Source organism: Lactuca sativa, chromosome 9 (genome assembly GCF_002870075.4).
Source record: "Lactuca sativa cultivar Salinas chromosome 9, Lsat_Salinas_v11, whole genome shotgun sequence".
Classification (NCBI taxonomy): domain Eukaryota; kingdom Viridiplantae; phylum Streptophyta; class Magnoliopsida; order Asterales; family Asteraceae; genus Lactuca; species Lactuca sativa.
Genome location: NC_056631.2, coordinates 38329282 through 38345469, shown reverse-complemented (window position 1 = coordinate 38345469; position 16188 = coordinate 38329282). Strand labels below are relative to the sequence as shown.

At 30.0% G+C, this 16188-nt stretch overlaps 2 protein-coding genes across 3 annotated transcripts; one reads left to right on the top strand and one right to left on the bottom strand.

Moving 5' to 3' along the window:
• The first annotated feature begins 440 nt into the window (after positions 1 to 440).
• LOC111882696 (sn-2 acyl-lipid omega-3 desaturase (ferredoxin), chloroplastic) lies at positions 441 to 3199 on the top strand. The gene is made up of 8 exons (XM_023879061.3): positions 441 to 1116; positions 1383 to 1472; positions 1652 to 1718; positions 1798 to 1890; positions 2021 to 2206; positions 2298 to 2378; positions 2493 to 2630; positions 2727 to 3199. The coding sequence occupies exons 1-8, from the start codon at positions 593 to 595 to the stop codon at positions 2907 to 2909; spliced, it is 1362 nt and encodes a 453-aa protein (XP_023734829.1). The 5' UTR covers positions 441 to 592; the 3' UTR covers positions 2910 to 3199.
• A 9106-nt stretch (positions 3200 to 12305) lies between these two features.
• Positions 12306 to 14806, bottom strand: LOC111882726 (putative F-box/LRR-repeat protein At3g28410). Of its 2 annotated transcripts, none has more exons than XM_023879091.3 (2): positions 14481 to 14806; positions 12306 to 14064 (listed from the first exon to the last, which is right to left on the bottom strand). In XM_023879091.3, exon 2 carries the CDS (start codon positions 14060 to 14062, stop codon positions 13268 to 13270), a length of 795 nt encoding a protein of 264 aa, XP_023734859.1. In that variant the 5' UTR covers positions 14063 to 14064; positions 14481 to 14806; the 3' UTR covers positions 12306 to 13267. The 2 variants fall into 2 exon arrangements, with proteins under 2 accessions (XP_023734859.1, XP_042754504.1); XM_042898570.2 differs by having other exon boundaries at positions 14481 to 14799.
• Positions 14807 to 16188: the final 1382 nt, after the last annotated feature.

Here is a 16188-nt window from a genome sequence, read left to right as displayed (position 1 = left end):
GATCAATCTGAAATATAGAATATCAGATTTTAAATTCCAAACTATACCTACTACAAACTTCTACGAATGAATAATGCTTCTCCGGAATACCATATCCTCAAGATGGTGGTCATTTTTCCAAATTTTTAAAAAGTTAATTATTTTTATTAAATTACTCATCATTTATAAAGGTTAGTTTATTTAATTTTCCTTATAAATGTTGTTAGATACATACTTATTAAAAAAGTCATAATGTTATATACTATCTTTAATATAAAGACTAATCAATAGTACATATTTTATTAATTAAGTTAGAAAAGAATAAAATGCATTGCATAGTTTCGCATTTGATCCTATTATCGAATTTTCAATCAATCTACCAAAAGAGATTCCAACTTCTTGTTCTATTTCTAGTTTTCTACTAGCGACAACACCACCACCCACAAGATCTACTTTATTCCCATTGGACCTTTATTCAATGTATGCCTCCAATATTCGCTCTTCATATATATATAAACATTCTTTACAAATATCTAGCTAGGGTTTGAGGGACGACTGACGAAAGATATAGGAAGAGAGACCACTATCTTTCTTGGTCTCTCACTCTCTCATAATGGCAGGATTGGTGTTATCAGGGTGCGGCATTAAACCCTTTTCCCAATCTCTTGCCATACCCACAAGAGGGTTTATCCATAAAAACAACAATAACCCTGTCATCCTTTTACCCTCTAAGGATCCAATTGCAATCTTTTCATCAAAAACGACGACCCCAGATCGGTTTTCCAAATGGGAGGTTAAAGTGAGTGCTCCATTTAAAATACCATCGATAGATGGGGAAAATTCAGGGCGCGAAAGAGGAGAGAGGATCAGTTCTGATGAAGAGATTGTGAAAGAAGAAGAGAAATTTGACGCAGGGGCACCACCGCCTTTCAAATTGGCTGATATTAGGGCTGCTATTCCGAAACATTGTTGGGTGAAGGATCCATGGAGGTCTATGAGTTATGTCATAAGGGATGTCGCTTGTGTTCTTGGTTTAGCAGCAGCTGCAGCTTATCTCAACAATTGGCTTGTTTGGCCGCTTTATTGGGTTGCTCAAGGGACCATGTTTTGGGCTCTTTTTGTTCTTGGCCATGATTGGTAATCTATAATTTCTCATCTTTCTGTTCTTCGTTTTGACTTTATTGGTCAAACTAGTCGTTTCTTAGGGTTGAAATCGGGTATACAATTTTCTAGATGTACATCGAACAAGAATTGTTATGACATTTCATATGAAAACGACTCTTGATGACTTATTTTAGCCATCAATATAGGATTAACTATAATCAACCATTTGACTACATTAGTCAAAAGGGGCATGCTTGAATTCATGGGTTTTTGATCTTGTTCATATTCTTAATTTGCAGTGGCCATGGGAGCTTCTCAAACAATTCTAAGCTGAATAGTGTTGTTGGGCATATTCTACATTCTTCAATTCTCGTGCCTTATCATGGATGGTATGTTTTAACTAACCCCAATTGGACCACTTTTAGTCTATTCATTCTTCAATATGCAATTTTGGTTTTTAGCTCATTGACTTCTAAAAGAAGAAAATGACAAGGTTTAAATTTGATTATGATTAATTGATTATAAATAAATACCAATTGTGATTTTAAAAAATAAATGAATGTTACAGGAGAATCAGCCATAGAACACATCATCAAAACCATGGACACGTTGAAAATGACGAATCATGGCACCCGGTATGTTCTTTAGTACTTGTATTTTTTTTTTTTGAACTTTATTTATCAATCAATTTCACACTTTTGTTTTTATTTATAGTTATCTGAAAAAACCTTCAAGAGTTTGGATTGGATGACACGTACACTTCGCTTCACCCTCCCTTTTCCAATGCTAGCTTATCCCTTTTACCTTGTAAGTTACAAAATAATACAATTGTTGTAATTTGTAAATTTGTAACAAATAATTTATATATATATATATATATATATATATATATATATATATATATATATATATATTTTGTTTTTTTTTTCTTATATAGTGGAATAGATCTCCGGGAAAGAGTGGGTCCCACTTTGATCCAAGTAGTGATTTGTTTGTCCCGGTTGAGAAAAAAGACGTGATGACTTCAACAATTTGTTGGACTGCAATGTTTGCTCTGCTTCTTGGTTTAAACTTTGTTGTTGGCCCAATGCAAATGCTAAAACTATATGGCATTCCATATTGGGTATTTAATATTTTTCCATATCCCTTAATTTTTATATTTCTATTTTAATTGTTGTTAAAAGTTTTTAGCTTCTCATTTGCTTTGATTTCAGATAAATGTTATATGGTTGGATCTTGTTACTTACTTACATCACCATGGTCATGAAGATAAACTCCCTTGGTATCGTGGAAAGGTATTTTTAATCGTTACATAATTTCATAAATTTGGTTATGTACTTTTTTTTTTGTCACACCATAACAACTATTTAAACATACCCCCAAGACACTCATGATTTTTTTTTTTACAGGAATGGAGTTATTTAAGGGGAGGATTAACTACAATTGATCGTGATTATGGTTGGATTAATAATATTCATCATGACATTGGAACTCATGTCGTTCACCATCTTTTTCCTCAGATCCCACATTATCACCTAATTGAGGCAGTGAGTATACATTCTAAAGATCACATGGGCTTTTCTGTAATTTTGACCATGAAGTTAAATTTTACTCAACATTTATTACTTGTTTCTCCTTTATAGACGGAGGCTGCAAAGCCAGTGCTTGGGAAATACTACAGGGAGCCGAAAAAGTCAAGGGGTTTACCTTTCCACCTACTGGGTGAATTAATCGCAAGCTTGAAGAAAGACCATTATGTTAGTGATACTGGAGATGTCTTGTACTATCAAACTGACCCTAAGCTTACCACTTCTCAAAATAGGTGATTTTTTTTTTGATTGGATGACGAATAGCTATTTCAAGCGACATTTTTTTCTTATGAAAAAGAGATTGATTCAACGCTTAAATTAGGACAGCTCGAATAGGGTTTATGGGATGAGTCTGTTCGGTTACTTTATTTTATTATTTAGTATATTATCATTTTTATATGTAACATTTAGTTTGACTTTTGTGGAAGGAAAATAGAAAGCAAATGATATATTAATGTTGTGTGTTGTAATGATCTGTATGTTCTTTGGTGTAAATACGTTTAAATGAGAAAAAAAAACTTTAAAAACGTTTTTTGAGGTATAAAATATATGATTATGTTTTTTTATATGTATTTATTATATTGATATGTATTTTTTACATGTTGTTTTGGTATAAATATGTTTATATGTATTTATTATATTTAAGAAATAATATATTTATTTTCATTTTTAATAAAATAATAATGTTAAGATAAAATTACAATAATGGTTCTTGTGTTATGTCAAAACTTTTATGTTTGTGCCAAAAATATTTGGATTAACATAGTTGTCCAAAAGTTATATTTTCTTGCATGTTTGGTTTAATTTGATTTTTCTCTCTTTCTCTCTATTACAATAAAACATAAATAGTTTTTAGATGTCTCTTGCCTAGAGCCAACATATTGTTGTAGCTGACGCCCTAATCAGAGCCTCTCAGGAGTCGCCACTCTCATCAAACCATTCATGTCTCGCTGAAAAAAAAAAAAAAAACTAGCTGATGTTTTCGTTGGAGGAGCGAGGGTTTCGGATCTCTCTCTTACAATTTGTCGGAGACGATGTATATCTCTCAAAAACCGCTAGACCTCATCCCACCATAATCGGACCTCCATCGAAAACAACAGCCACCATAATCGGACCTTCGGGGAAAACCATAGGGACCATTCTTGTAAATTTGTCTAATATTAATAATAATAATAAGAAAATGAAAATAATAATATTCTTTTTGTAGAAAAGTCCTAAAAATTTGGGTCGGTTAACGATATAGTTTCAAATTAATTTGTTATCGGTTAGAACTGAGAGAAAATAATCAAAATGCAACATTTTATCGGTTTTTAAGATTTTTGTAAAAAAAATGAGATTAAAACATAAACTTGATCAAAAATTTTGGATTTTACTGAAGATTTCACACAACACACACACACACACACACATATATATATATATATATATATATATATATATATATATATATATATATATATATATATATATATATATATAACAAAACAGAAAAATCGTCTTTACAAAAAAGCTCACACTAAATTGGATCAAATTCACAAGAAAAAGAAACTTTTGGACTACTGGTTACTGGTGTTAGTTCAAATGTTTAAGTGAGTTTTGACATACCATAAAGATCATTCTTTTAATTTTGTATAATATTAAAAATAATAATATCTTTTTGCAGAAAAGTCCCAAAATGTTAGGTCGGTTAACAAAATAATATCAAATTAATTTGTTATTGGTTCTAAACAGAAGAAAATAATCAAAATGCAACATTTTATTGGTACAATTGAAGTTAAGAAACAATTTAAGAGAGCAATAGATGAGGGGACACATCAGATACAGCCTCGAGTTCTTGTCAAAACAGCCTAATTCAAACAAAAAGATCCTAGACAAAAAAAATCAATAAGAGATTGTGTTTTAATAAATTATGATTAAAACTATATTATATATATTTTCATTGTATTGTGTTATATACTTCTATTTGATTATAAATTTATTTGTGACTATAAAATAAAAGTTAATTATTTTACTTCAATTTTTGTTTGTAACGTATTTATTTATGATTATAGGACGGTAACAAATCACCACATTATAAATTTTTATTGTGTTATTCATTTATAATTTAGTTTTATAAATATATTTCGATCCACAAGAAAAAGGTCGATTATAGTCGTGCATTAATATAAGACTTCGTTTTAAAGTGATTTCCCCATTTATAAATATAGTTGTATCATTTATGAATATAAATCAATAAACATAAACAATCCTCTATTTTTCGGTGGTTATAATTAGGGAAAACTACAATAAAGTCCTTACATATTGACCTCATAATCGATTTAGTCCTTATATATTTTTTTTATTCAATTAAGTCCCAAATACTGGTAATCGTATTCAATTTAACCCTTTGACCAGGTCAACAGGTCATCCAACTTTCAAAAATTACATTTTTGGCCCAGATTTCAAAATTTATTATAAATTTGGTCCAAAATTTATACTTTTGGCCCGGATTTTAAATTTTTTTTACAAATTTGGTCCAAACTTTACATTTTTTGCCCAAATTTTAGAATTTTATTATGAATTCATCATCATTTTAGTTTTTTTCGCAACTTTTTTTTCAAAAAATTGTTTCTAATATGTTTTTTCTTTATAAAATCATATTTATACAAAAAAATATATATTTTCACATAAAAATCTTATATTTTCTATATAAAAACTTTTTTTAAAAAGTTTTTTGTATATGAAATATTTAGTTATAAAAATAAGTATTTATTAAGTATATAAATATATAGAAATCCGTTTTTATAAAAAAAATGTATACAAAAACGTATTTTACAAAAAAAAAAAAAATGTATACAAACACCTATTTTATCTATATTTTTTTTTTTATAAAATCGTGTTTGTTTATATTTTTTTTTTATAAAAACGTGTTTGAATATTTTTTTATATAATACGTGTTTGTATACATTTTATAAAATGTATACAAACACGATTTTATAAAATATATACAAACACGTATTATATAAAAACTTATTCAAACACGTTTTTATAAAATGTATACGAACACGTATTATATAAAAAATTATTCAAACACGTTTTTATAAAAAAAATATAGATACACACCTATTTGTGTGCATATATATATATATATATATATATATATATATATATATATATATATATATATATATATATATATATATATATAAAGGTGATAGGTGTTTGTATACATTTTTTTTATAAAAACGAATTTATATATATTTATATAGTAAATAAATACATATTTTTATAACTAGATATTTCATATACAAAAAACTTTTTAAAAAAAGTTTTTATATAGAAAATATAAGATTTTTATGTGAAAATATATATGTTTTTTTGTATAAGTATGATTTTATAAAGAAAAAACTTATTAGAAACAATTTTTTGAAAAAAAAAAGTTGCAAAAAAAACTAAAATTAGGATGAATTCATAATAAAATTCTAAAATTTGGGCAAAAAAGTTAAAGTTTGGACCAAATTTGTAAAAAAAATTTAAAATCCGGGCCAAAAGTGTAAATTTTGGACCAAATTTGTAATAAATTTTGAAATCTGGACCAAAAATGTAATTTTTGAAAGTTGGATGACATGTTGACCGGGTCAAAGTGTTAAATTGAATACGATTACCGGTATTTGGGACTTAATTGAATAAAAAAAATATATAGGGACTAAATCGATTAGGAGGCCAATATGTAGGGACTTTATTGTAGTTTTCCTTTATAATTATATATGTTTAATAATTTATTTTAATTCATTTATGAATGAACCCATATGACCCAGACGATACAACTCATACAAGAAAAAAACTTTAGGTTCTTTCGTTTTTAGGAACAAATGATATAGTTACACTTATCACTCAATAAATAACACAAAATCATGACATGTACGTTTATCATCTCAAATGATAAAAGATTGCACAATTCACACACGTGTAACACCGATGACCTACAGAAATAAACTAATAAAGTTAACTTGGTAAAAGTTCAACATTGGCTACGCCACACTACTGATAAGAAATCATCTCAACTGCTACATATTTATTTCTAATTAAACAACCACATTTACTTAATAATGTAAACAAAATTAAAAAATAAAAATAAAATAGAAAGAACACAAAGAGTATTCTCTCATGCTTCTCACTCTAACCAAGTAACAAATTCAAATCACATCACGGAAACGAAAATTCAGCAAACACAACCACACTATAAATCAAAGTGCATATTACTAATAGACAAAATTGCAAAAATAATCTCTGTAGTATGCGTTTTTTCCGTGGTTTAGTTTAAACCTCAATTTTTTTAGATTCGTAATCATTTTGAGCTAGTTTCGTTGCGAATTTGCTCATTCAGTAAACTGAAATGACTTTAATACCCATTGGGGTATTTATTATTATTATTTTTAAATTTTCTTAAATCCAATACTTATTTATTTATTTAAACAATCTCTCTCTCTCTCTCTCACACACACACACACCCGAGAGAGAGAGAGAGAGAGAGAGAGAGAGAGAGAATCCACTTCCATAGTGGAGCATTTATACATAACATAGCTCAAAACTCTCGGCAAGGGTGGATTTTGTTGTTGTAGACGATAAAGACATGAAACTTTCCTTGAGTTGAGATGGAACTCGTCTTGAAATTAGGACACATGGATGAGCAATAAAGATGAAATTAGGACACGGACTTTACATATATCGAAGCTGCATAGGGTGAGGTTTATCAATTTAATAGAAAAAAAAAACGAGTATAACAGGTGTTAGGACTCTTCACTATTCGGATAAAGCGGAATTTTCCAATTGGACAATTTAGTTTAGGCTATTTAATCCGGATTTTGGATTGGTTTTCATTAAAACCAAATTATTATTTTGGATCGTATTAGATTTGAATTTAGTTTGAACTATTTAGATCAATGTTAACCGAACCAGATTCACTTAATAACAGGTGTTACTCTGTCAATTTCAATGTTCCCCGATAAAATTTCTGCCACAATTCAATTCCGAAAGTATTCAAATATAATATCAAACATGAGATATAATAATGTTATGTTTGACGTACTAACTAAAAAACTAGTTTTTAGCTGAAAAACTAGCTGATAGCTGAAAAACTAGGTGTTAAATAAAAAATTAGTTAATAACTGAAAACTTATCTGATAAAAAATGACGTTTGGTAAAACTAGCTGAAATATATAAAATTACATAAAAAAACATTTCAGAGAATGTGTTTCTATAATTAATAGCATGTATGTTTTCTGATATGTGTTTGATAGTTAAATGAGTAACACCAATAACAAGCATCTTACCAATAGATTTGTAGAAATTTCCAAAAGATCTTAAGAATGACCTTACACATCTATATATATATATATATATATATATATATATATATATATATATATATATATATATATATATATATATATATATATATATATATATATATATATATATATATATATTAGGGATATTAATTACATCTTCAACATTTAATATGCATTAATTATTTTCTTAAATAACTAAAATGATTGGTCCAGAATCAATCATACATGCACACAATAGATAGTGAAAATATTTGAACATATATATATATATATATATATATATATATATATATATATATATATATATAGGGTTAGGTTATATTGTTTCCAGTAACTATTGTGTGCCAGAATGCACAGATCTGGACCATCGGATGAATAGAATCAACAATCATGATCTGAGGGTCTATGATATTACAATAGGGTAGCATATATTATATAATCACACAATTTTTATCAAAAAGGTATTTTGGACAATTAACTACATTTATAAAAGGAAATTTTCGGATTTTTAGGGATGATTAATTCTCCTAATTTAAAAAAATCCGAATTTTTTAATTAATTCAATTTCAATTTTTACCGATTTTATTCTATCAGAATATTTTTTTGTTAGAATGATAATCTTTCAGAATTTTATTCTAACAGAATATTACTGAAGAAAAAAAATTCATGAATAAGATGTTCAAATAACAAACATTCTAATATATTCTTATACATCCAAACTTAAATACAAATTCATACATATTCTTACAGACTAAAAGTCTTATACATTTTAATATAGTTATAAAAATTCTAAAAGAATATAAACAAAAATGAATAACATTCTTAAAAAAAATAACAACATTCCGCTAGAATACTATCGTGTGCCATGTTTTCTTCTTGAATTCTGAAAGAATATGACTGTTTTTGGATGTTGAATCTTGAAATTTTGAAAGAATATTGTTGTTTTTCTTCATTCTTTGAGAATGAAGCATCATATATCTTTTTTCATAAGTTTCCTCATCATTCCTGCATCATCCTAACAACTGCACCTTAAGCATACAAATAATTAATTGCAGTTCTTTCAGAATACAACAAAAATATTCTTACAGAATAAACTATTCTTGCAGAATGGTTTTAAATATTCTTAAAGAATTTGTAGCCTTCTTTATCAGATCAACAACAGACTTGAAGTGGCACACCAACCACACAGGAGCCCACGTTTGACCGTTGTTCTTCCCGATTGAGTCCCTAAATCATTCCAATTGAGGTACAATTACCAATTTCATGGTTCGCATCACACATCCGATTTTGACATATGCCCCGATTCCAAGACCCATAACACAGCGAACCTGAAAAACGTGAAGCACCAAATTGCGAGATGGAATTAACAGTGCTTCGATAGCCTATGTTCTGACAGTCTTTAAGGCATCACACCATTGTAAAGGCTTGTTCCAAAAACTAGATTAACAAACAAAATCGCCAGTTCATTGCAACAACAGCCTTCAATTGTTTAATCAAATTTTGACTTTTCATTCTTTAACCAACTGTTCGACAATTGTACATCACAGGACCCAAAAATCTTGTTCATCCAACACCACGTTAATACTTAAAAGATTAATTTCATTTAGAAATCATTAGCAATTTTAAGAAACAAATGAACTCAAGTCAACAGAAATAACGGGAATAAAAGAAAACGATGAACACAGAATGGATGAGCAACAAATTCAAGATACGTCTTTTACATATGGGTCAATTGTAATAGCTTTAAAGAAACGCTCTATATTCAAACGTTTACAGACAATAGCATCAGTCAATCATCAAATTGTTAATTTTGACAAACAGGAAAGATTGACTTGAACACAGAATGAAGACACAATCGGAGACTCAAAGAAAGAAAATCTTAATAATTGATTGGAGAAGGATAATTACCTGGTAATGAGTTTTGAATCTTGATGATTGATTGTAGAAGAAGAAGCAGAAGCCGTGGATTAGAAACGATGATGAGTTAGATTTAGGGCTAGGGTTAAGTAGTTGGTCAAAGAGATTTTTATGGTAATTCTCATTAATTAAGAGATTTTATTTTAATTATCATTCTAAAGTTACATAATTACCCTTATTTAATTTTTTAATTATTTAATTATTCCTCAATTCCTATTGGTGCATTCAGTCACACAATAGTTGTCAAAAACATTTGAACCTAGCTCTCTCTCTCTCTCTCTCTCTATATATATATATATATATATATATATATATATATATATATATATATATATATATAGAGAGAGAGAGAGAGAGAGAGAGAGTTAGGTTCAAATGTTTTCACTATCTATTGTATGCATGTATGATTGATTCTGGACCAATCATTTTAGTTATTTTAAAAAAGTAATTAATGCATATTAAATGTTGAAGATGTAATTAATATCCATTATATCTTCAACATGTAATATACATTAATTACTTTCTTAAAATAACTAAAATGATTGTTTGAGAATCAATCATACATGCACACAATAGATAGTGAAAACAAAATAACCTAACCATATATATATATATATATATATATATATATATATATATATATATATATATATATATATATATATATATATATATATATATATATATATATGGTTAGGTTCATGTAAGACGACCTAATTTTGTGAGACCGTGAGACGCATTTTTTTTATTTGTTTTTTTTTTATTTTTTTTAGTTAATTAAAGTTCCGAAAATAATATTTAAAAAAAGAATTTTTTGATTTTTCCATTTATTTTGCATTTTAAAATTATTTTTAGAATATGTACAGTGTAATATTCTATTTAGAATATTTCACGTATTTTTCAAAAAAAATAGGAATTTTTTTTATTTTTTTTAGTTAATTCAAGTTCCGAAAATAATATTTAAAAAAAGAATTTTTAGATTTTTCCATTTATTTTGCATTTTAAAATTATTTTTTAGAATATGTCAGTGTAATATTCTATTTAGAATATTTCACATATTTTTCAAAAAAAAAACAGGATTTTTTTTTTATTTTTTTTTTACTTAATTCTAGTTCCGAAAATAATATTTAAATTTTTTTTTGGATTTTTCCATTTATTTTGCATTTTAAAATTATTTTTAGATTTGGTCTCACAAAATTAGAATAGTCTCAAATGAACCTGAACACACACACACACACACACACACATATATATATATATATATATATATATATATATATATATATATATACACACACACACACACACACACACACACGAGAAGCAAAACATGAAAAAAAATAAAAGAAATAACCAAAAAAACTAATGCCATATTAGATAGAAGTGCATGTAGACACCAGGAGTCAACCTGTCAAGAATGCTTGTCAGGGTTTCTCATTTTTGATAAGAAATAACCAAAAAATTTACTTAATAAAAAACTTTAATTTGTATAAATTCTTAAAACTTTTTTTATTTATAAAATATTAAATTATAATATATTTTTAATAGTTGTTTATAAATGTTAAACCATAACTAAATAATTTGTTTTTGTTTCTTCTATAAAATTAGATAATTTTCTAATTATATGTAGTTATAAATTGTTTTGGGTTTTAAAAACTGATCCAACTTAATTATAATTTGGTTGGATCAGATTTCAATTTAGTTTGGATTATTTATATCTATGATTTGAAAACCGAAATCAATTAAGATTCATTTAATTGCATCGGATCAAACCGATCCATCCAAACGAATACCTCTAATTACCTTAAAGCTTTAATGTGGTCTTCATTTCACTTGGTTAATTCTTTTTATATTACATGTAAAGCAATTTGAATGGTTATTTGTCAAAAAATATATTTTCTATCCTAATTTTCTAACAATTACGTATGGTACAAGGGTATACAAGTTTTTATCACTAGATTTCTAATAGATGAATCCATTAAAAAAATGTACGGATTGGGATTAGTTTCAACCTATTGGTTATCAAGACAAGTTGGATTTTTACAAGATTAAGCCAACCGGGGTCTGTTGGAGTTTGAACAATATTTAAGCATATCGGGTTACTTTTTTAAAATAGATGCCGGCCGGATATTGAACAAACTTGGTTGTTTTTTTTGTCAATTATACTTTTGGTCCCTGAGCATAGCCGGTCTTTACAAATTTGGTTCGTACTTGAGGTTTAGTTTTCATCTATTATAGCAATGCACTTCCATTTTCTTACAAATAATAGTAATTTACTTTAGGTGGCTTATTTTCCCAAGAAGGACCATTTTTGCATTTTTGTCTTACTAATAAAACTTCAAACAAAAATGAAATTATCGAAAACTTTTAGGTTATGCAAGTTAGATTAAAGGAAACGTGTACTACATCCGATTTTGATAGAAAAACGGTTACTAATCCATTGCTTGTTTTAATATTTATTGTACTAAAGTAAAATAAAAGAAATAACCAAAACAAAGCAGTCAGACATGCATGTTGGTTAAGTAATTAATGCCAGTTTAGATAGAAGTGCATGAAGACACCAGGAGTCGACCCGTCTAGAAAGCTTCTGTGGGAATCTGTCAGGGTTTCCCATTTTTCATAAGAATTCCTTCTTATTTGAACGTGTTGGAGGTGGTGAGGCCAATAAGGGGTGGTGGTGGTGGTGGTGGTGGTTGTCGTCTTCTTCTCCAAGAACTCCCTCAGCATGAGTCTGCAAAAGTGATTCTTTTGTCTTAAGCATGCGTCTGGCTTTGCAACTACATGCTTGGGATGGCAAATCTCAAAGAAGGCATCAAAAAATGGGGATCGTTCCCACAGGCATTCATCCTCTATTGCTTCAAACTCGAGTTTTTGCACGTTGGTAGCAGGAGGAAACATGAGGAGCCTTCTTCTTAGATCATCCATGTCGATGTCCAATGGCATCATAGTAGTAGTATAGTTGTAAATTGTTATATAAATGTCACACCTGCGTGATAACGCGAGTGCTTCCCTCATCTTCAAGAAAAAATAAGCATCAACAAGAGAGTCGAGTTTGAGTGAAACAACTATTTTCTTGAAGAGAGTAGAGTCCGGAAACAAGAGAGTAGGAGGCAATGCGACCCCATGAAACCAGAAAAATTCTAATTTTGGTGCATGAACTTGTACGTCTGTAAGCATGGAGAGGCACTCCTTCAGGGTCAATTTCTTGATGGAAGCACATGTGAAATGGAAGCTTTCCGACTTCCAAGATGTCATATCATCAAGTATCAAACTCTCGAGAAAAGGAAATCCTGATTCGATCATGTTCAGACACACGCTGCTTCTTACCATACCATAACCACCTAGCCTTCACTTTGTCACGTTGCTTCCTAATGATATTGAATCGTTGATAGGAAAAGATATATGTAAATCGCAGCTAAACACCCCAAGATTTGGGACGTGACTGATTTCCATAGCAATATATCCATCATAATCATCATATTCTGAGGATATTGTCAATTCATAAAGACACGGGAGGTTTTTAACCTTGATGGTTTTGAGCCCCTTGCAAGAATCTATAAGCACAATCGTCTCAAGCAACCTACAAGACGAGAATATGTGATTGAGTGCCTCTTCACCTATACTCACACCAAACAATTCAAGTTCTCGTAGGGACACACAGTTGATCACAGGAGTAGTCGTTGTCATCCAAACAACAGAATGGCACCTAAGCGGGGAGAAAACTTCTATCTTAGTCAGGTTTTCACCCGACGAGAGTATCTCATCTGGAAATGTAAACGGGGCACCATAAAGGTAGAGTGAGAGGGATAACTCTTTGAGACAAGAAGCTTTGGTAGTCACCACAGAACCAATCCATTTTTCAGCATGAGAAGCTGACTCCTGATTCTCAATGTCGATAAGAAGCCAAAACCTTTCGATTGGTATGTTGTCATGGAGATACCTTATCAGAGTGTGGTCCACGTCCACCAACTTCATACTCTTTCCATTTTGTTCGCTGCGCACACGAAACCTGAGGGTAGGGATGGTACGCCACGCGTGTAGCCATGATTTGGACAACACGCTCGTGCGGGCAGCTTCTGTTATCGGCAACCGTGATTGTATATGCTGCATCAACTCCACAACATCTTCTACTTCTCGTCTCATTCCTTCAAACACCATCCAAAATATATACCTTTAAATCTCTTCAAAACCACAAAATCTTTCAAAATTTCTCTAAACGAAATCAAGACAGACGAACATTCATTCACAAAAAAGTTTCAAATTTTCTCTACGTATCTGTTCAAAACCACAAAGAGTTTGAAATTTTATCTTCCTATCAGTTCAAAACCACAAAAAAGTTTCGAAATTTCTCTTCGTATCGCTTCAGAACCACAAAAAGTTTCAAAATTTCTCTTCGTATCGGTACAAACAAAATCAAGACAGACAGACATCATTGAGAATTCCAAACTTATAAGAAAAACCCAATCTTGTAATTTCGAGCTTAGTCGCTCGCCGTAGTTTATGCCTCCAATTACATCCACCAAAACAGCCAACAAGATGCAAAACAAATTGGAGGATTTACCTGATAAGCAACAGCAGCAGCTGGTTCGTCGAGGGCCAGAGCAATCACTGTTATTCAAGAACTAGGGCTCCTATCAAGAATCAGGATTGTAGTCGTAGCGCAAATATGGTTTTATAGTTTTTCTTAATAATAATTTCATTTCCTTTGGTGTTCGAAAGTAGATGTAAATATAAATGGAAGTAGGTCTCTCTCTCAAAATAAAATATACGCCAATGAACATCTAAAGTAGAGTGTTTCCCAATCGATTTGAAAATGGAAAATCAGTCAAATCTGTCGTCGGTTCAGTTTTGCTGTTTGTATTTCCTTTGCGGCTTCAAACTTTTCAAACTGCGATGAACGGTTTGACTTAAGGTTTCAAAATTTTCAAGTCGTATAAAACCGTACCAGAGGATTTATATACATAAATTATTTTATTTAAATGTATTTGTATTTTGTTTTATTATATATTATTTGTTTTATATATAAATAGTACAAATATAAAACCCACAAACTCATTTAATTACCCATCTCAATCCTTTGTGTAGTGAATCGTGAAGTGAAGCCCAAGTATCCAACCCTCCGGATGTACGTCAAGTAACCATAGTCTCCGTTTGTTCTTCCATGCCCTCCATTTTCCAATTTGCATTATCCATTTCCACTTTCCAATTTACATACTTCGACACTCCGTTGTTCATTTAATTCTCATTGGCTGGAAAGCACCAAAGAGACAACCCAAACACGTCGCCACTCCGCCTGCTCATCCTGCTCACCGAAAAGACACACTACTAGAAAAACAACATTTTACGACGCGCAAACCACGACACTCATTGATTTATGTTACACAAAAGAGGGTGACATTACAAAAGTGTCATCTCTTCAAAAAATTTAAGGATTTAGGTCACGTATTATTGTGTGCCCTTAAATAGTGTCTAAATAAATAAATAAATAAATAAACACGGAGGGCACCTATAATAAAATGTGTGTCGTCTACGAATGTCGCTTTATAAATTTTAATGGAACGCGCATTTTCCAACCTTTAATAGCTAAGCGGGAAACGAAATCCCCAAAAATTAGAAAACCCCGCCTTGTTCTCATCTTCCTTCGTTTCGACTTTTCTCTTTTCCATGGTTTGGCTTAATGAAGCTTTGTGAATTCCATGAGTTATTGCTATGAAGTATGGAATGCAAAGCTTGATTCTTGTTTGTTTATGATTTCCCATAAATAAATCAAAACAACACACATACGAAGAACCCAAGCACTCGTTGGCTGGAAAGCACCTGTTCTGACTTCAAGTTGTAACTCAAAACACCTTTCTTTGAGCATTCATTTATCTTTCAAGCGAGTATTTTTCCTATTCTTTCATGATTCTTACAACACAAATCTTTTCATATGTGAGACCTCATTCCTACGCAGGTGTCGCCACATTCTTCCATTATTACAACCCTTGTACTTAAACTAGATGAACCTAAAAAGCCCAAATCTTTAGGGGTTTAGAGTTGTAGAAATCGTCAAGAATATGTGGTACGACACCAGAAAACCATCGCAAACCCTCCTTCATCTTCGTCTCCTTCAACTAGCATCTTGATTTTGATCCTCAACAATCTTGATATTTTCTATTAGCATTTGTGATTTTTTCGATTTGTGTTTAGGTTGGTGCGATTTTCCGATTAACATATGTGATTTTTCTTATTTGTGTTTAGGTTGGTGTGATTTTGTAACACCGTACTTT